At 35.0% G+C, this 23,066-nt stretch overlaps 1 protein-coding gene across 3 annotated transcripts in view; it reads right to left on the bottom strand.

The window, feature by feature from the left end:
- Positions 1–6,977: 6,977 nt before the first annotated feature.
- Positions 6,978–23,066, bottom strand: part of LOC138700152 (WD repeat-containing protein 20-like) — a 276,921-nt gene continuing 260,832 nt past the window's right edge. The window contains exons 7-8 of one of the 3 annotated variants that reach the window (XM_069826534.1): positions 16,336–16,383; positions 6,978–7,584 (exon numbers count right to left, since the gene is read on the bottom strand). In XM_069826534.1, coding sequence (XP_069682635.1) covers positions 7,397–7,584; positions 16,336–16,383 — 236 coding nt within the window. In that variant the 3' untranslated portion in view covers positions 6,978–7,396. Of the gene's footprint in view, positions 7,585–16,335; positions 16,384–16,442; positions 18,978–23,066 lie in introns of those variants that run through there. The other 2 variants (XM_069826535.1, XM_069826536.1) reach the window with 2 other exon arrangements.

Consider the following 23,066-nt stretch of genomic DNA (forward strand, 5'->3'; position numbering starts at 1 on the left):
TCCTCTTCATATTTTCAGAACCATTTTTTAAATTATTATTAACTAAAACAGCATAAAAACAACTTCACAACACGAGAAATATTTCCTTACTGTCACGTGGCACCACAAGAAGCTGTTGAGGAAAAGAAGTTGTATTTATTGCAATGTAGGGGTGTCATTGTCAGGAAGTTTTAAAAGAAAGGATGCCTGCCAGAGGGAGTGGAAACTTTCTCTTTTATTGCTGCTTTGCTCTCCGCACAACCATTGAAACTGCATGACTGATGTGAGCAGGGTTGACAGATGGGAAGCTTGAATAAGCTCTGTCACTGTTATTTCTGCAATTGATTTTCTTTTTATTTATTTATTTATTGAAATTCCAATACATTTGAGGGGGTCCAGACCCCATGGACTCCCCCCTTAAATACATCCCTGGTTACGATCCTCAAGTACGGAACTATATTTTCTTACATCGTGTGAGTGTTTTGACTAGTAGCCAATCACGGATATGAACCCATGAGCTTGTGTTTAAATTGGGATTATTCTAACAGCGAAAATATTATAGATGGTGGCACATGTCAACAGCAGATGTGCTCGGAAAAAGTGATGAAGATCTATGGGTGAGGATTGTGAGGAACATTTTCACTTGCCACTTGGCTGGCTTTACAAAGAGGGGTTGGAGGGATGGAAAATAGTGTGAAGTTCTTTGAAGGCAGGATTCTAGCAACCCGCTCCACGTCTCTAGACCAACCACAGCAACCAACAAGGAATAGTCAGACTTTCCTGCACATTATGTCAGTGTTGCCAATTTGGCATAGCTAGATAAATCTACTTTGTCGTTATTACACATTCAACTATTTCAGTGTCGTTTTGCCGCATACTGTAACAGATGTATTTATGAAAGAGGGACAGAAAAATGATGGCTATGCCATCTTTCGAGACGGGCTCAGAGTTCATTACATCCAGTTCGAACTATGAAGGAATTGTTGCGACTCATAGGCAGGCTTGGTGGACTCCACGAGCTGCCCATCTTGGGCCCACCTCGAGTTTGATCCAAGTATGAAGAAACCGTTGAATCTGCAGGCAAGCTTAGTTGGCAAGTAGAGTGCAGGAATCCAATGATTGGAATGATGAATATGTGGGCAAGAAGAGAAGAGGACCTCAAAGTGTTATTACTCGCACCTATGTAGCCAAAATATCTTTGAACATGCAGCTCGAGTTTGTCTTTGTTGCAGCACCACGAAGGAGAGGAAGGGAGGGAGGGAGGGAGGGAGGGAGGGAGGGAGAGAGTTTTTTTTTGTGTGTTGTGTGTCCACATCACTTGCATGATTCGGGTTCTGCATATTGCAGATAAATGGCAGATAATTGCACTACACTTCGGCTGGCCACACTATGCATGAAGTAATCTGTGGAGAGTTATGTCGTGTAGGCTACTAGGGTGGGTGTATGTGTAAGTGTAGTGTAGGGAATGGGTGAGGATGAAGATGTGGAAGGGAGAAGGGGAGCCTGGTGCTTGCACGTAGAATAGCACCAAGAGGACTACCAGGCTTAACGTCCCCGTCTGACAGACAAATCACTATCAACAGTGGCATATGCCTTCTCTTCATATGAACTATGGAGAGATTTGGGATTTAACCCAGACATATCTGTTCACAATCTACTGATTAGAAGTTGTGCATCGCTACCTCTCCTAGTCCTGAGATAGAAATGTTACACGAAAACCAAGAAGGAACGTAAGTTATATAAGATATAATATACTGAACTGTACTGATTAGCGCAGTAAGTAACGAACATGCGATGAGCGATGTAAGATTCATTATCAAAGGAAAAGCACTCTTCTTTTTATGAGTGTTTCGTAAATGATTAATGTTTCCCTGGACGAAAAAAACTGAATAAAATTAGTATTTTACCTTGAAACTCACTGGAGCTGATTCCCTTTCATGTTCTAGGTTGTCCGAATTATTTCACAAGTGCTACTAAACGTCGTTCTTCTGCTTATCATTAGCAGGAGCTTCTTGGACAGTTGCCTTTTGTTATATAAACAACGTATATTCTAAATCGAGCTCAATCTAGTCTTTGCAGTTCTTGAAAACATCTCTTTCTCAGCTGTAGGTAATAGTACTAATGTTCTGGAGTTACAGTTCTTGTCAAATGTCTCCATTTCATTCTTTATCAGGCTACTATGTGAGAGATGTTGAAACAATATTCTTAGCATCGTCTGTGTGTCCCTTTATTCGCTTTGTTGGTCTGTAATCATCAAAGTTATTACAATGATCGTCATTGCTTACTACGATGACACATTCACTCCTCACTTCAATAAATTTGCCATAGAGATCTAGTTAAGGGACAGTGGCTTGATGATACCGGGACAGTATGTGAAATGGGATTAGATACAGATAACATAAATGAACAGAAATTCTAAATTTGCGTATGTTTCGTGATTTACTCAATTTTATTGAAGCACGTGTCATCTGAATGAGCTCTACCTACAAAAAATGTATGTTTTCCACCGACTATTTCCAGATAATTAGGTCAACGATATAATTTCTTAACATATATGAATACTTTTCAACAAGTTTGGTAGAATAGAAACATTTTTCAAGTTGACAAAAAAGAATCTTCAATTCATAGGGCCTTAACATATATGAATACTTTTCAACAAGTTTGATAGAATAGAAACATTTATCAAGTTGACAAAAAATAATCTTCAATTCATAGGGCCTATTTGCACATTACAATGTTCTAGAAATCAAGTTAATTTTGCCTCTAAGACATTCAATGAAATACCTACTGGATTTTGTAAGTTTATCCCATAATATGTACTGTAGATCGGAATGGAGGTAAAGCAATATAAATTATGGGTGAATGTATAATTATAAAGTCATATCGTAGTATTCTAAGATGATATGTGTTTCTGTTCTGTGTGTTAGCACCTGTCTGAATGTATAACTATCAGATAGCGGAGTGAGTTTTAATTTTTGTTTAGATTGTACAGTAGACATACAGTAGATTTCTATGTTGGCGGCCATTCAAGTTGTATTCAGCCTCACTGCCTCCGAAGGTGACTGCCAGCAGTACCTGTACAGACCTTCAAAGAGCGATGGTTCTGAGCTCGTTTCCTAGAAATACAGTCGAAGTTGAAAGGATAATTAAAACTGTCGTAATTATCCAGTATTTAGAACACAAGTTTCTATTGTTTTCTTACTTTCTATGACAGAGTGTTTCTAGAGGGAAACTTGACTGTCGAAACTAACCAATACGGAATCATACCCAGAACCTCGTATTTAGAAATAAGTGCTATACAGTAAAACGAAACTATTTAAGATTTTGTACTGCATTGCCAAAATACAAGACATTCGATTTCTTTTTTAATTTGACATTTTTGTTTTTCAGCATCTAATATTTGATTCATGCAAAATTTCTTGAATTCATTGAGTGATTGGAAAATTGTTTCACTCAAATTTTGTTGTCCTAAAAATTAGCACTTTCATTCATGGATGCAGCAGGTATGACAATGGACACCTGCTTTCTTTCTGAATCCTTTCTAATCCCCAGCATTCTGGCTCGCACTATATCAGGCCGATTTTTGTAATTATTTTCCCAACGTAAAAGTTTGTTTCTGTTGATAGATAATATCATCTTTTTATGCTTGAATGTTGTTTAATGTAACAAAGCTATTAAATAAGAACATATTATTATCCACATCGTTATGAAAACTATTCGAGAAGTGATGGGATTATGTTCCTGTTGTATTGTCTGTATTTCTATCTGGTAAAGAACACATAGGTCATGGCTTGCTCAGATCCCTCTTCGTCTGACTCTTTAGTTGGGATTTTCCCGAAGTTTTCCTCAACTGTAAGACGAATGACTGGTAATTGCATGGCAAGCCACGGAACTTACCTCGCTAAGTACCGTCTCACTATCAGCTATTCCACAGACACTAAATACCTTTGCAGTTGATAACCGTTTAAAATGGGAACATGTATTGTCATTTTAAGAGATGACTACCGCTTTTCTATCAGTTAACAAAATTAGGCCTGATAAGAACTATTATTCCGGTTGTAAATTCCACGACAAAGATCTTAAATGTCTATATATCAATATTACCACAGATAGATAAGCCTCAGAACGGAAAGGATGTCATTCTATATAAAGAATACACGCCTGGTAATAAATGGCTATCTAAACTGAATGGAAGGATGCTATTAAGATGACTGCTAATGTATGCCCAGTACGTGCTCTACCAGGTAGGTCTCAGAATGGAACCCACTGCCGACATTGTCGGAGTGAGAAAGAAACACTTGCTCACATTCTGGACAAGCTCGTCCTCATGGACATGAGAAACAGTCGTCACCACAAGACTCAATCCCTCCTAGCATCGGCCCTACGAGGAAAAGACTACCAAGTAGAGGAGGAGGTCCATGGTTTGTCCACAAATGGATCTACAAGGCGCATTGACATCATCGCTATCCCAACAAGATCAACAAGCAGATTCATAATTGATCCAACTGTAAGGATTGAAATGTACGAAAATCAACCTACTGAGGTACATCAGGAAAAAATGCGACATATACGACCCCACCATACCATATTATAAGGAAAAATATCATCTAACATTGATCGAAGTTATTGAATTACTGATTGAGGCTAGAGGGACCATCACAAAAAGATTCGCGCATTTTTGCAAGCAGTTTGGTCTAGGACAAACTTTTGTCACTGAAGTATCTCTGTCTGCAGTGAAGGGATCTATACAAATCCTAAGAAACCATCTCTACACTTAAATAGATTGATCTCTTTCCTATGGTGAGCTGCTCACTTAAGTTGGGTCTTGCAACTAGTGCTAAATAGAAGACTGTGATCACCTGATAGCAAATAGATACTAGGAAATTTTATGTGTCTTCTGGAATTAATGATGTTTTGTTTAGTCGTCTTCAATTATTTATAATTGTGTTATTTCTTTTTCTTTTCCTTCTCCATTCTTTTCTTTTTTTCATTATAATTGTTTACCCATCATTTGTCCCGCGCCATGGCGTCGTGGTCTAAGGCATGCTGCCTAGGACTCCCGTTACGGAATGCGCGCTGGTTTGAGTCCTCATGGGGGAAGAAATTTTCTCATGAAATTTCGGCCAGTGTATGGGACCGGTGTCCACCCAGCATCGTGATGCACTTGGGGAGCTACGATAGGTAGCAAAAATCCGGTTTCGCAAACCAGCTATAACGGCTGGGAGGATCATTGTGTTAATCAAACGATACCTCAATTCATTCTGATTGGATGATAGTCCACCTGTGCTTCGGCATGTGGACATGAGGCCAGTCGGTCGGTCTTAGCCCTTCATGGGATGTAGTGCCATGGATTTACTTACCTACCATTTACTAAAAAAACAACAATTTTTTGGTAAGCTTTGTCTTCTAGGCAGCCTTCACTTGGAGGAAGCTGAATAAAATTTATTCAAAATAATTAGTTCCTAGAATGGTAATTATAATACATACATAACATGCTTATAAACGTGTTGGTTCTGTATCAACTGCTTTAATTATAAAATATGGAACTACAAATTATCTCCTTTGAAATCTACAATGAAAGAGATGAATGTTTATAACTTTTTTTTAAGATTTATTTACATTTTTTTACTTCTCTGCTCTATTGGCCCCGAAGAATGTACAATTTATTTTCAATATTGTCTTCGATATTTGCATTGCACTAGCAATTCCTCCTGAGGTCGACTGCCTTTTATTTTTAGTTTTTCTTTGCAAATTTCACAAATACTCTTTAGGTTCACCTAGCTCTATAAGTATTTTTATGTTCCTTCTGCAACGGTTTCATCAACAAAACCAGTATAAAAAACGCTGTGTCTGTTAACACAGGGAACCCTAAAATTGAATACAGCTCATTTGGTCTTTGCTACTTATGAAGTTGAAAGTTCTTTACACATCACAATATATAAGTTGTACAGCATTTTGTGATGCAATGCTGCAAAAGTGTGAGTATGTGACCACATCTTTAATAATTATAACTGGTGTATTACAATGAACATGTTTTAAATAAACAGAAACCACATATCACACTCTCCACTCCTAAGCATAGAAGATCCTTCTACTCTTCATCTTTCACTGTCTCAGCAGCTTATCTCTAGAACTCTACCACAGCATGTCAGATATTATCAGACATTATCAAGTTTTAAAAATAAACTGAAATTGCACTTCTTCAATTCAGAATTCCTTAAATTATAAGCTTTTTTCTCTGCCACAGTTTTATAAACAATATTATGTTTTTCTTTTCTTTTGCCAACATTACACTCCTTTGATCATCAGATTAATTTATTATCATATATTTTTCTATTGTGGCTTTTATTTAAATTTCGTTTTTAATTATATTATTACATTCCATTTGTTATATTCTTTCTTGTGTTTTCCACCTTAACTATTTGTACTAACTGAGTTACTTATGTTATATTTCAATCTTTATATTTGTATTTTACTTTTTTCTATTATGGTATTATTTTCATTTTGTGAAATGCCAATTTTATTATTATTTTGTAATATGTTAGTATTTTGTTCTTTTCACTTTTTGTTAACACTGCTTATGTATTTTGTGATCTTGTGGAGTGTAAGATGGCCTTAACTCCGCCAGTAAATACATAAATAAAATGACACTCTGATAAGAAGAATAAAATACAACACTTGACAATTTCATTACGAATTATTAATTTATACATATTGCAGATTTTCTTTCTTCATGTGATGTGATTCCCCCCCCCCCCCCTAAAAATTACGCGATTACTCAAAATCCTTTCATGATTTTCCATTGCTGAGACCTGAACACAAAACTTTATTTAATGTGCTTTTATTAATTGATAAAAAGAAAGGCAAAGCAGCTAAAATAAAGAAAACTATGCTAGAACAATATATATATTATCTTAGCAGGACTAGTTTTGTATTCGTTGAGATTAGTTTAAAAAGTGACGTAAGATTTTAGGATTGAATCAACTGAAAAGTTTAACTTTATTTATAACAAATTATTTTTTTATTATTATATGTTTATATTACATAGTGAGTGAAATGTACATGAAACATCATAAGATGTCAGTAACATGAATTCTTCACATAATACAATATAAAATATTATTTACATATACAATGTTTCCAAACTCAACTTAAAAGTTACATACAATCTTATTGATTTCACACGTGAAAAATATTTTATGTAGGTTCAACCATTTTCTGTATAGAATTTGAATTTAAAAAGGCTACATTAAATACATAAAACAAATTTGGAACAGTTCATAAATTGTAGGCCTACCAATTAAGTTCTGTATAAAAATAAAGTGCAGTAAAATCAAAAGAACAAATGAAAGTACATAACCTACTTTGTATATTATATTACAAAAGCATTATGCTCAAGAACTTGAATGCACAACTTTCACTTTTTCTTCTTTGTGAATTTCTTTGCTTCTTTTATCATTCTTCTCGTATCATCTTCTTCTTCTCCTGAACTCACTCCAGAATACTCTGTTTCTGAATCAGTGGGTTGGTAATCATCTGAACTTGCATCATTCAGAAATGGACCATCATAATCATAGTCATCTTCTTCATCTGAATCTCTATGTTCTAAAACATAAAAAAGAAAGAGAGAGAGGCACTGTTAGAGAAGTTGAAGTGGAAAATAATTTTATTCTATTTCATATAGCATGACTGAATCATGAAATGCATACAACTTTTTTCACTATTATGAAATAATAATATACAGAAGAAAGTTTTGAAATGAAGTATGTAAGAAATTCTGTAAAATTTATGCAGTTAAAAATTGTAGGAGTAATTAATTTAAAAATAGAGTTACTATTTTGCTTTCTACATTCTCAATTTACGACATACAAACTGAATAGCTATTTGTTAAAAGGGCCAAAGTGACATTTTTTTCGAAAATCACTTTTTCAGCTTATAATGTTCTTTGAGCATAGACACATTGATTTATGTTAAAAGAATCGACAAATGTGCACTGTAAGTGGCAACTAGACGGCATTCAATATCGCATTTTTGTTAAAAGGGCGAAAGTGTAGAACATGTGCCCTTTTAACAAACAACACAATGAACTTGGAAACTTGGATGTTGGCTGAACTTCATTAATGAGGCTTGTGAGGTCATTGTTGCAGTACATGTATTCCAGAACACATAGCTTTATAAGACGTGTACTTGGAATTTGAATGGAATGGAATTTAACTGAGAGCGGCACGAATGGCCCAGCACTGCGACCTGTTGAGATCTATTTCGCCATCCCTCGATATGGAATTAGTTACATGCCACAGATTCCCTATGAGCACCAATCCAACCACATGACTCCCTAACAACTGGTCCGTACAGCCGACAGAAATCCATATACCATTCCTGCTTCGGCAACTTCCCCCAAGGCGCCCTTGTCGGTCCAAGGCACTTACAAATGGCTTCTAAGGAACCCGCAGGTTCATTGCCACCCTCACATAAGCCCGCCATCGGTCCCTATCCTGTGCAAGATTAACCCACTCTCGATCATCATATCCCACCTCCCTCAAACCCATTTTAATATTATCCTCCCATCTACGTCTCAGCCTCCCCAAAGGTCTTTTTCCCTACTAACACTCTATATACATTTCTGGATTCGCCCATACGTGCTGCATGCCCTTCCCATCTCAAACGTCTGGATTTAATGTTCCTAATTATATCAGATGAAGAATACAATAACATGCAGTTCTGTGTTGTGTAACTTTCTCCATTCTCCTGTAACTTCATCCCCCTTAGCCCCAAATATTTTCCTAAGAATCTTATTCTCTAACACCCTTAATCTCTGTTCCTCTCTCAAAGTGAGAATTCAAGTTTCACAACCATACAGAACAACCGGTAATATAACTATTTTATAAATTCCAATTTTCAGATTTTTTGATGGCAGACTAGATAACTAAAGTTTCTCAACCGAATAATAACAGGCATTTCCCATATTTATTCTGCGTTTAATTTCCTCTCGAGTGTCGTTTATATTTGTTACTGTTGCTCCAAGATATTTGAATTTTTCCACCTCTTCAAAGGATAAATCTCCAATTTTTATATTTCTATTTCGTACAATATTCTGGTCACGAAACATAATCATATATTTTGTCTTTTCGGGATTTACTTCCAAACCTATCACTTTACTTGCTTCAAGTAAAATTTCCGTGTTTCCCCTAATTGTTTGTGGATTTTCTCCTAACATATTCATGTCATCCACACAGACAAGCAGGTGATGTAACCCGTTCAATTCCAAATCCTGTCTGTTATCCTGAACTTTCCTAATGGCATATTCTAGAGTGAAGTTGAAAAGTAAAGGTGATTATGCATCTCCTTGCTTTAGCCAGCAGTGAATTGGAAAAGCATCAGATAGAAACTGGCCTATACGAACTCTGCTGTAAGTTTCACTGAGACACATTTTAATTAATCGAACTAGTTTCTTGGGAATACCAAATTCAATAACAATATAATATAAAACTTGTCTCACATGTTATTATTATTAATATTTCATTACAATGAATTCTGATAGTGAAGTAGATGCTGTAGTTAATACTAATATTAAAAAAGTCAAGGGGCTTGCAAATCCAGACATCTACACACTAAAATGATGCTTCCAAAAGAGAAGCAGCTACAGAACTAACTATTCATGTCACGTAGTGACAAATCTGATGCTCAGTCTATCAGAGGCCACAGTTTGAGCCTTGTGACTGATTTTGCAATTATCAAACGAGCTATACAAAAGCATGATCGAATTTACAGCATATGGCAACTGATTTAAATCATTAATTTTAGCACTTCTTCTCTCAAATTTGCCGTTGTGGAAGTGCAACAAAATATGTCCTAATTTATAATTTTGAAGGCTGGTGGCAGAAATATTACAAGAAAAATCTATGGAGAATGTTAATGCTGAGCATCAGTGGACCGAACACTGACGTGAAAAAATCACAGATCAATATAATTTATTAATTATATTACCATATTGCAAAAAAATAAATTTCAAATTGCTCAGATTCATGATAAAATATTTTGTATACAGTAATACATATTAATAAAATATCGTTTTTCATACAAAACTCGTTTTTATTATATTTAAACAAAAAAATTCCGGTTAAAATATGTTATTTATTTTTTTTGGTAGGTTATTTTACGACGCTTTATCAACATCTTAGGTTATTTAGCGTCTGAATGAGATGAAGGTGATAATGCCAGTGAAATGAGTCCGGGGTCCAGCACCAAAAGTTACCCAGCATTTGCTCATATTGGGTTGAGGAAAAACCCCGGAAAAAACCTCAACCAGGTAACTTGCCCCGACCAGGAATCGAACCCGGGCCACCTATTATTTGTTAAAAGGGCATATATCCAGCTAATTTAAGTGTCCATACTAAGGGCATGATTGATTATATTTCCAAATACACTTCTCACGCATATGAGTTAAGTATAACTCTTTAATTTGAATGATTCAGAAAATTAATAAACGTAAACGATTGAGCAAGAAATAATTCTTTTGTTTCTCCTGTAAAATATGTCTTTTTGGACTTCGGCCTTTTAACAAACAGCTATAAATAACAGCCTCTTTCCACATTTTGTAGGAAACAACACTCTGTCCTTCACAGTAAATGAGTTTTTAACATACCAGTACCATTTCTTGAACAGGTGTTTCTCAAGTCATTAGTATATTAGGTTCATATATTCAATATTCAAAATTAAAGAATGTTTACTTGGAAAATACCGGCAATTTCTCAGACCTTTAGGCGAAGTTTTACTATGTACCAATATTGTATATGTTTGTATAGTTTGGCTGATGAATTATATATGCTTTAAATTGAATAGTAGTCTGTATAGCTTAACTGATGATATGTACAATTTTGTATAGCTTAACGAAAATATGTTTGTAAATTGAATTAATCTGTTTACTGTGTATTGTATATGTTTGTATAGTTTGGCTGATGAACTGTATATACTTTAAATTGAATAGTAGTCTCTATAGCTTAACTGATGAATTGTATACACTGTAAATTGAGTAGTAGTCTGTATAGCTCAACTGATGAATTGTTTATGATTATAAATTGAATTACTCTACTTGTTATGAATTGTACAATTTTGTATAGCTTGACGAAAATATTCTTGTAAATTGAAATAATTTGCAAGGTATTTATTATAGGGTTGCCATATTTTGATAAGCAAAAAGGAGGACATTTTATTGACACCTACTTGCAAACAGATCGCTATCATAGATCATTACAGTACTGTTACATGTATAATAATATGTAAATTATTGAAGCTGAGAAATATTGCTAGTAGTAATTTTCTTAACTTTAAATAACAAAATAATAATGCAAACAAGTGAATTGGTTATAATTTAAGTCTAATTATAAATCACAAAAAAAAAAAACAACAAAAATAACACACAATTTCAATATTTTGGTGTCCTATATTGTTACAAAAATTTACCTTATGATCTATCACTTTGAGGTAGACTTTTTCCAGCTTTCTGATACTGACTGGCCCAAGCATATTTCTCTGTAGATCTGATAATTGTTTATTACTTAAAAGATAGTTGCTTATAATAATACTGAATTAGCAATATACTTTGCACTGATTTCACAGATAAGTTTTCTCTTTCTTTGCTCCACTGACTTTGCATGAAAGAGAAAATGTGTTCCATGTTTACATTATGTGATACAATAGCGCAAACAAACTGTGCAATATTCAAAGTTTTCAGTGGCACACAATGTTAGAGGACTCAAAATACTTGGTCCATTTATGATATGCCTGAAGATTAGCAAACTCATCTTTGTGTTGATTCACAAATTTCTTGAGGTTGCAGAATTGATCAAAGCACTTCACATCATCTATGGAGACATCCCTATCCAGAAGAAATTTGATGGAAGATTGCACCTTGTCCCAGTCAAGTGATTCAAAGAGATATTCAAATGAAGCACCACAGCTCTTTCATGGGCTTCAACCAATTTTCAAGATACTCTATGCAACTCTCATCTATTTTAGCACAGAATTTGTGACACTTGGCAACAAGACCCTTCTTGCGCTTTTCTTCTAGAAGGCTCTTAACTTTGAGACAGTGAGCATGTCCTGAACACGAAGGATTTTCCACAAGTGAATTACTTTTCCTTTCAAGTTCTGAAATATACGAGTGAAACAAACTCATAATATAATTTTATATAATAATGTTCAGATTTTAATTTATTTACAACAACGATAATTACAAGGAGGTAAAGTGTAAAATTAGCATATTGATGAAATATATTATAATAAAATAGGATATAGGCCAATCTCACGTTCATTACATTATTATTATTATTATTATTATTATTATTATTATTACAGTTAAAACAAGCAGATTGAGGTGGGCAGAATATGTAATACGCATGGACCTAAGTGAACCTTGTAAAAAAATTGTAATATCAAATCCGGGAGGTCAGAGAAGACGAGGTCGACCGCACTTGCTGTGGATTGATGGAGTGGAAGAGGATGCCAGAAAGTTGGGGTGCAAGAATTGGAAGGCTGCTACACAAGATAGAGATGGATGGCGACAATTACTAAGGGAGGCCCAGGCCCACCAAGGGCTGTAGCATCGATGATGATGATTATTATTACTATTATTGCTATTTATATATGTAAGTTGTTCTAGATGTAATGAATTATAAAAGTCGAATTCAGAGGCTACTAGAAAGTATTCATATTCCGAACCTGAACCAGTATCAAATAACGAATCAGATGCTCAGGAAGACTATATCATAGAGGCAAGAGAAGATGATTCAGAAAGTGAACACGAGCTAGATGCTGAACATTATATTGTAGTGTAGAAAAATATACAATGCGTCCCTTTCAAACATCCCACATTTCAATTAATTATTGCTAACAAAAATATGCGGAATTATGATATGAGACAGGTATTAAAAGAAAGAGAAACTCAAAGAATTTTCATTGTCACACACTAATACACCTCTATACATGTACACTATTGGTAGCACGAACATCAAGTCTGTATTAGATTTCGTTGCACATTCTGTCCAACAAGTCCACTTACACTGTTATAATATTGTGTCACAGATACAGGTCCGTAAAACTGGAAGATCTTGTATTGAAGTCGCAAACACACAATCTTTTACATAGCCCCAGAGAAAGAAGTCCAGTGGGGTGATGTCTGGCGAACATGGTGGTCATCAAATTAGTTCGCCTCATTCAATCCAGCGATCTGGGAATGTTTCTGTTAGGGAATTCCGAACATCCAGGCTCCAGTATGAGGAGGCTCTGTCTCAGCTACCTGGTGGTACAAGAACTGTTACAACATGTTTTGGTATACTGTGCTAGTTATTGATTTCTCACAGAAGAAAAAAGGACCGATAATCCTGTTCTTCATCAGACCGCACCAAACGTTTACTTTTGGGCTATCCCGGACATGTTCACGGTAGATGTGTGAATTTTGTGTATCCCAAATCCTTACATTGTGCCGATTGACAGATCTTGATGTACGAAACATTGCCTCGTCTGAAAACAAAAGGTTTTCAAGAAATTGAAGGTCGCTGTCAATATGATCCAGCATTTCAATAGCAAATGTTTGTCGTCATGGCCTGTTATCTGGATTTAATTGTTGAATAATTTACATCTTGTAGAGGTACAAACGAAGTTGCTTATGAAGCACTTGCTGCACAGTTGATCTCGGCACATTGAACTGTCGAGATGAATGGCGAATTGATTTTTGAGGACTTCTCTGAAATCCTGCTCTAATTTCTTCAATTATTTTCTTTTCTGAGACACGTCAACGAGAACCTCTGGATTGTTTGTTCACACTTCCAGCCACCAGAAACTTCTCACACTATGCCTTAATGGTTTTCCCATCAGGCGCATTTCCTTCATATTCTCTTCTGTAATTTCTTTGCACGGGTAATTATTTATTTCGTCTCTGCATATCAGAAAACAGTTTGTGCGCATTGCTGCGGAGTCGTCATTTTGTTTTATACCATTGTTGCCGAACATGTAACAGATGAATTAATTTCAAACAAATGAAATGATTCTTTGAGATTCTCCTTCTTTTATTACAAGTCTCATTTCATGATTCCGCTGATTAATTAACATGTGGGAAGTTTGAAAGGGACACGGAATACTCTTTCCGTTGGAGAATGGGACTCGAGTTAAAATCCTGAAGTGGAATGACAGATTTGAACCTAGGATCCTTTACCAAAATGTAACTATTTGAAATCTGAATCCACACAATAGAGTAGGCCCATAAATATTTCTTTTATCTAGTTTGGACAGAATTTAGGAAAAAAATATTCATTGGAATGACAAGATTTGAAGCCAGACCTCGGGCAAAACATTCTAGATAGATAGATAGATAGATAGATAGATAGATTTATTCGTTCCATAATATTCTTACATTTGCTTTATAGCATAGAATAAAGAACATGTCCAATTCTTATGTTTAACAATAAAATGCAATACATATAAAATGAAAATATGAAATATGTACAGAATTAATACCTTAATAACAGTAATATTTTATACAATGTAATATGTTTACCATTTAATAGTATTATAATATTTACACAGTACTATGAAATGTCAAGAATTCATCTACAGAATAGAAAGTGTGAGATATTAAGTAATTTTTTAGTTTTATCTTAAATAATGCAGGGTTTTGGCTATGATTCTTAATGTCTTCAGGAAGACTATTGAACATTTTTATCGCCATGTAACGTACTCCCCTTTGAAAGCATGATAAATTTGATGATGGCGTATGAAAATCATTCCTTCTGCGGGTATTTATACTATGTATGGCTGAGTTAGTTGGAAAATTTCCTTTATTACATAGGAGGAAATTTATTGTAGAGTATATGTATTGATTTGTTAAGGTTAGAATCTCTCATTTTTTTTTTTTAAATAATCTACATGATTCTCTAGCCTTTGCTCCAACTATTATTCTAATGGCTCTTTTTTGTAATAAGAATATATTTTTACTATCTACAGAATTTCCCGAAAATATTATTCGTAGGACATAATGGAATGAAAATAGATACTGCTGTTTAGAAATTATTGTAACGACCTAATTGCAAAGCATGCTGAGCTAAGTTTGGGGGTTATTTCTTTGATATGATTTTTCCAGTTTATTGTATTATTAATATGCAAACCAAGAAATTTGGTTGTTGATGTTTCTAGTAGAGGTATATTGTTGATAGTTGTGTCCAATGTTTCAGAGATTAAATTTGAAGTGGCTTTAAATTGAATTATGTTAGTTTTATTAATGTTCAATGCTAGTTTATTGGTTGTAAACCAGTCATAAATTTTAAGGAGAATTGTTTCTGTTTTATATTTGAATGTGGCAAAGTTCTTGTCTGTAATTATGATACTTGTGTCATCTGCAAATAGTATAGGATAACCTATTCCTTTTATTATGGGGCCAAGGTCATTTATAAAAATTAGAAAAAGAAGAGGCCCTAATATAGATCCTTGTGGGCCCCTTGTATGAACATTTCCCCATGCTGAAGTAGATTTAAAGGAGTTATTAAATGCGTTGATTTCCACTTTTTGTTTTCTGTTTAGGAGATATGACTCAAACCACTGATATGCTATGCCTTTAATACCATAGTATTCTAATTTTTGTAGTAGAATTTTATGGTCAATTCAATCAAAAGCTTTGGAGAGATCACAGAATATCCCCCCTACTTGTAATTTTTTATTAATAGCTTCCAGAATTTTATCAGTTAAATTAAACATCGCTTGCTCAGTTGATTTATTCTTTCTGAATCCAAATTGTTCCGGAATGAGAATGTTGTATCTATCAAGATGATGATATACTCTCTTATATATAACTTTTTCGAAGACCTTTGAGAAGACTGGTAGAAGGGATATGGGCCTGTAGTTTTTGGGTGAGGTTCTGTCCCCTTTCTTGAATAAAGGAATAACAACTGAATATTTCAGTCGCTCTGGAAATACACCATTAAACATTGAAAAGTTACATAAATAAGACAGGGACTTGGCTATTATTTGTGAACTGGCTTTTAATATTTTACTAGTAATTTCATCATATCCCGAATCCCCGTCTATACAGTATGGAAGTCCATGAACTTCAAAATAATGCTCTCTCATCTCTTCACAATTTATAAGTATTTCCAGTTACAATGAATGGGACACGGAATTAAACAATTTGTATTGCAATAACAGGCTCGAACCCAAGACCTGCTACCTACCTGTATGAGAAAGTACAATGAGTCCCAGCACACATTCCCGGTGTTTTCTGGGACTCACTGTATATGTGATTGATTCTGAAAGAGTTTTGTAAATAATATTTGATTCTGAAATATTTTTGTAAATAATATGACTCACCATTTTGCATGATGTTAACTGTAATATGCAGTGGTACTCCCATCAGGTCTACATTAAACAAAAGGTAAAAGAATATTTATGTATTATTGGATTGGTACTTAAGTTCGTAGCGTTTTTCTGTACTTTCATTCATTTAGTAGTACTATAGCGATACAGCTACCACAGCAACGAAAAATGCTACGAACTTATGCACATCCCAATACATTATGAGCTCTAAGTGCAATATTCAATGTTTTCAGATTATACGAGTTCTATATGAGATGTGAAATAACAGAATGTAAATTAGCATACCCAGTGGTACTGTAATTAGCTGAACAAAATGGTAGAAAAATATGCCATATTTTATTTTGGAATGTTAGCACTGTACGATTAATATTATTGGATAATTATAATTAAATTCTGCAAAAAGAAAAGGACATGGACATCACAGTGAACTCATGTCGAAACCTCCCTTCAAATTGTTCCATAAGACGGGGCAAATTAGAAAAAAAAAGTATCTGTCTATGCCAATTTTAAGGTTGCGAAATTAAACATCGAAAAATTAAAAATATCCCACTATCATGAGTAAATAGTGCTCACTTACAGTTAGATAGCAAAGTGCACTGACAGCACGACCTTCTCATAAGTCTTGTGAAAGATGGCAAAGCAACTACTCACTCAAAGCATGCACCATTGGTTCTAAATCCAACATGTCGAGTAAGTTTTCACATCTTTACAGTTGGTGTGGGCAGTTCATTCTTTTATGTTGTCTAATTGCTGCAGAGTTCCGTGCATATAGTTTGTGAGGGGGTTACAACATGGGTTCATTCAAAGTTCCTTTTTAATACAATAAAATAGGTAACTTCACACATTTCTACAGCAACAGTTAATATATCTTGAGAAGGGACTTGGCTGAAAAACTCGACAATTTAAATGTTGAATCTTTCGTCTTCAAAGTGAGAAATAAACAACCCTCTATAAAATATGTTTAACTGAATCAGTATCTATGGCAGATGTCCACATCTGTGGAGTAACAGTCAGTGCGTCTGGCCGCGAAACCAGGTGGCCCGGGTTCGAATCCTGGTCAGGGCAAGTTACCTGGTTGGAGTTTTTCCCGGGGTTTTCCCTCAAACCAATACGAGCAAATGCTGGGTAACTTTCGGTGCTGGACCCCAGACTCATTTCACCGGCATTATCACCTTTATTTCATTCAGAAGCTAAATAACCTAGATGTTGATACAGTGTCGTAAAATAACCCAATAAAATAAAAATAAAATCTATGGCAGGTTTCAGCATTTTTACAGCTCTATACAGAATTTAAATACTGTCATTCTAAGTTACTTTATATGTCAACTATCTAGTGTAGATCATGGAACCTAGATTTTATTTGCACCACATGCATATAATTTATTTAATAATGTTTTTAATTGCCGACAATGTTCGATTTTATTAAGGTAATAGAATTATTCTAACATGAGCGTGAAATGACTTAGAAGACAATGGTTTTGGCCTATTTCATTAGTTTCTTTGAGGGAGTAAGACAAACTGCGAAGAGCTAAGAGGATAGGGTCTCTGACATCGGGGAAACCACCGCAATATATGCACACAATACAGCATGTTATAGCAAGCAAATATCGCAAATTAACAAATTAGGCCTACACCGAAATAAAAGGAGTCAATCACTGCACTCACACACTTACTGGCACTTATGCCAGAAATAGTCTCATATGTGTATATATATTTTCATTGTTATTTATGTACAATGGCTGGAGAGGGCATCCTGCACGTATAAGACCTTAAAACGGCCTCTGGCTCAAAGCCAGAAATGTCAATAAACTACTGCTGCTGCTGCTACTACTACTACTTATACCAGATTCGGTCATTTTGGCTGATGGGAAAAAAGTGTAGAGAAGCATGATGTACAGTTGAGCAAGTTCTGATTTAACAGTGCATTGGCACTAGGAACTAAATTGAATCTGACAGTGAACTATTATTGAATAATTCTTTCGATATTTTTCATCCAATTTCTTTCTATATTCTTCTCCATAGACTGAATGACCTTATTTGATTGTTCATATTTGTCAAACAACTGCCACAGTGGCTCAGTGCTAGAGCCCTGTGGCCTTATAAGGAGGGAGCCAGAGTTAAAATCCTGCTCTCCCCTGAATGTATAACTTGTATTGAGCAAGCCTATGATCCAGACAACACAGAAGTCTTCTCTGGGTACTCTGGTTCCTCTGTGCCATCACAACAATTCTCCATCGTCACCATCGTCGTCATTGTCATCAATAGGGCTATGAGTGTAATGTTGACCCATTGTCTGTGGTGTACTTTGGATAGTCTCTGATGAACTAAGTGGTCTATGCTTCTCGACACCAGCGACATCTATGAGTCTGCTCACTGAGTTGGTGTAAATAATGATAAGTTGAGGGCCTTGTCATTGGGGAGGGGGGGAAGAGAACAAATAATTTAATTGTTTTGAATATTCGGATTAGTCTATAGTTTTTATTCAACAGTTTACATTGTAGTACATCTCTCTTTGATGTGTAAATAGAGGCTGTAGAGCACCGTCAAGCAACTCGCAAGCACACCGTGTTACTTCTGTGCGCACGGTGCAGGATCTGTGTCGGTGGGAATGTAGCGCAGTGGCTGTCTACTTGTCTCTGTAATGTATAGTTGAGTTTACCATTACACTATAGATGATCGGATAGTAAAGGAGAATATGTCATGTGCTTTGATAAACACTTTTCTATTCCACTTCTGTCAACAGTAAATTATAGCCCAAACAACTAAATGCAAATAGTGTACATTATAGAAATACAAATAATACATTGAACCAATATAACTAAATACAACTTAATTGTTGCATATACTTGCAACATCTTTTTAAGTGTAGTTATGTAAGAAAGAAGCAATACATTGTCAGTGAAAGTCAGCAATTTACAAATAAAACTCCTACATACTGTATTTTATACACTGGGCATATTGAAAAATGTAAACAAAACATATTGACAAATACAACGATAATACTGGAAAGATGGTTTCAAATTAAAGTGATAAATTGTGCAATGGATACATATCTCAGTTACTTTCAGGTTTACTTGGTACACACGCTTGCTTTTTGACATCTTTTGACTTATACAATATGAACTATATTTGGACATAATGAAACACAATTTTGAACCCTTAATGCACACTATAAAGTTATGATCACTGAGGTTGGCTCTTTCATAGCCTTTGTTACATTTCATAGCTGAAAATAAAGCTTCACACACATAGGTCGAACCAAACATTGAAATTAAAGATGTCTAACACCTATGGAGATGAGGGAATCTTGATTTATGAAGTCGACTGTAAAAGTCTAGCAAACAACGTCTGTTCCTGTAATTATCAGCCAACTCAATGTCACATTTTAAGTTGATTAGTCCAGTTGGACATCTTTGGGAGTATCATCAATATTTATGCTAAACGGTGTAGCAAATAGATCGAAATCCATTTTTAGGCGACTCAAATCTTGAAATCTGTCTTCAAAGTCATTCATAAAAAAAACAACTGGAGATTTTCAACATAACAGCTCATCTCTAAGAAATCAGAGTCCCAGATCACACGTGCCAATCTGGGAAAATGACTGGGATCGCCACGGGACAGTTGACATTCCTATAATGACAGTATATTTTTGAAAGTTTGAATACTACAGAACATATCTGTGATCAAATTGTACACAATGAATCTTGAATTTTTGTTATATCAGAAATAGTGACATGTGGAATAGTATAATCCCCAAAAATTTGTGACAGTAGTAAAGTAACTGTTATGCAGCAGGTAAATCATTATTATTCATCTCTTTAAAATTTTTCAATCAGCAAGTAGAAGAAAGGAGAATGATGGTGGAACTCTTCATAATGTTCTATGTTGCATCACTATAAAACACCTGGGCAAACACATCCAATTTTAAATGACAAAAGGAAAAAAACTGTCATAGTGGCTCAGTGCTAACAAGCTGGGCTCATAAGCCAGGGGTCCCAGGTTCAAATCTTGGTTGATCCACCCTGAATTTATAACTTATTAGATAAGTCATTAGACGGAAATATATATTTATTTAATCAAGTATTATAGTAGCTTTACCAGAAATACATGTATAATGAATTTTAAGATGAGATAATATCTTAACATGACAAGAAACATTGCTTCTAGTGAAATAGCATTATTTTCCTAGTTGGTGTTTTTTTTAATTGGTTATTAACGACGCTGTATCAACTACTAAGTTATTTAGCGTCTATGAGATTGGTGATAGTGAGATGGTATTTTGGCGAGATGAGGCCGAGGATTCGCCATATTACCTGGCATTCACCTTACAGTTGGGGAAAACCTCGGAAAAACCCAACCAGGTAATCAGCCCAAGCGGGAATCGAACCAGCACCCGAGCGCAACTTCAGGCTGGCAGGCAAGCACTTTGACCGACTGTAGTTGGTGTTTTAATTACATGCTTTATCTGATGTAAAATAATGTTTGCTGTTTGTTTACGAACTCTAAACATATTAAAAACTCTGTTTCATCACATTTTTAGAAATGATCAACTCTTGCACGAATAACTCTAGACCTTCATAACCTCACTTCTACATCATATTTATTATCTTCTATTTCATAAAAAATCTCAATAAGTTCTTCCATTTTCTAATACCATGACTATTTTCTAATTTTATTTTATACTGAAATATAATATTAGTAGTCTAAACTAACCTTTTACTAGAAAAATCACGGACGAAATGATATTGGTGAAATAGAATAGTTTGATGTTACCGTATTTACCCGTGTAATAGACGCAATTTTTTTTTTCGATTTTTATAACAAAAAGCTTGGGTGTGTCCTTTATGCGAGGAAAAAATTTTAGTGGGGGGGGGGGGGGAATTAAATATGCGCCAGCTCGAATGCTGATATAATCGATAGAATACGTAATGATTAGGGACCGGATTTTTATGTAATTACATATTATATTCCTTTCAACGTAACAGTTTATAAATAACAAATCTTTGCGAATCTTGTAATTACCATTAATATATTAAAATTTGATACTCCATATTTTTACATATCTACCCCACATTACATATTATGGCTTGGTATTACCATAAATCTACATATTTAGGGGTTTTATTCATTTTTACTTCTCTCTAAAAAAAAAAAAAAAAAACTTCTGCTGTGGAAGTTTACAATTTGAAATACACAGATTTAAAAAGCCTTTTTACCTACCCATGAAAAGATATATTTTGGGACGAAACGTAACATTTTTAGTTCCAGGAAGTAATAGAGGCATTCACCCCATACCACCCACTGTAAAAATGAGTGAACAAAAGCAACCTTTCTCATACAACTACCTTCACTCAAAAAGTAGCGTTGCCTTCATGCGGTGGAGTGGGACGTGGACGACATGATTTGTTTCGAACTATAATTGTTCTGCACATGTCTTAACAAACTGTTTCCATGCAATTTGCAACCTTAATTACCCTCTTCCTAATCCTTTCAGGGAAAATTCGTGTCAAGTCTGGCATGAGTCGCAATAAAGTAGCTAACTTTTGAAAAGAAGCTGAAGTAAAGGAACAAACTGGAAAGATGTTGAAAGATTATAAATAGCTTTTACCTACCCATGAAAAGATATATTTCGGGACAAAACGTAACATTTTTAGTTCCAGGAAGTAATAGAGGCACTGACCCCATACCACCCACTGTAAAAATGAGTGAACAAAAGCAACCTTTCTCATACAACTACCTTCACTCAAAAAGTAGCGTTGCCTTCATGCGGTAGAGTGGGACGAGGATGACATGATTTGTTTCGAACTATAATTGTTCTGCACATGTCTTAACAAGCCGTTTCCATGCAATTTGCAACCTTACTTACCCTCTTCCTAATCCCTCCAGGGAAAACCTGTGTCAAGTCTGGCATGAGTCGCAATAAAGTAGCCAACTTTTGAAAAGAAGCTGAAGTAAAGGAACAAACTGGAAAGATGTTGAAAGATTAAAATAAATAGCTTTTCAGGTTATTGCTTGACCTCTTTACTTTAAATTTAGTAGACCTATACGGAAATGGAATTTTCCGAGTAATTAGAAAGTTTGGTTATCGGCTGGAATAATCCTACCCTACCCTACTGTATTTGAATGAGATAGGAATGTCACTTTTCATATGACAGTTTGTAAATACCTATGGTTTGAGGTTTTAGTAGGTACTTTGTTCTTACAGGGAGTAGCTAAAATGCATGTGTCCCACATCTCCTCTTATTTTCTCCTAATCCAGTAAAGCAAAACAGTGCTTGCAGTACTGTTGTGTCATTCATTTCACTCAGTTCTCTAGTTTTAATACTTTCAGTATAAAGTGCAAGTGAGTTCATCTACTGCTTTTAACTAACTAAAATGGCCCCTGTATCTTCAACCCTAACGAGAAAAATCAAATCATGAATTGCGATGGACGAAGCTTTTACTACAGATGGAAAAATAGTAATGTGTTAAGTGTGCGGTAAAAAAGTCGGGTGCTCTATGAAATGACAACTGCAGAGTCTTACCTATCCTGTACCTGCCAGATATTGATATTAAATATTTTCATGATTTTACATATTTTGGTACACATTCAGCTTATTTTTCTTACATAAATATATACTACATATTTCACACCTTGATATTACATAAAAATCCGGTCCCTAGTAATGATATATGGGCTGCGACTAATTTATACATTGATTGCATTGCACTTAAGATGATCAATA

This window comes from Periplaneta americana, chromosome 5, assembly GCF_040183065.1.
Source record: "Periplaneta americana isolate PAMFEO1 chromosome 5, P.americana_PAMFEO1_priV1, whole genome shotgun sequence".
Classification (NCBI taxonomy): Eukaryota; Metazoa; Arthropoda; class Insecta; order Blattodea; family Blattidae; genus Periplaneta; species Periplaneta americana.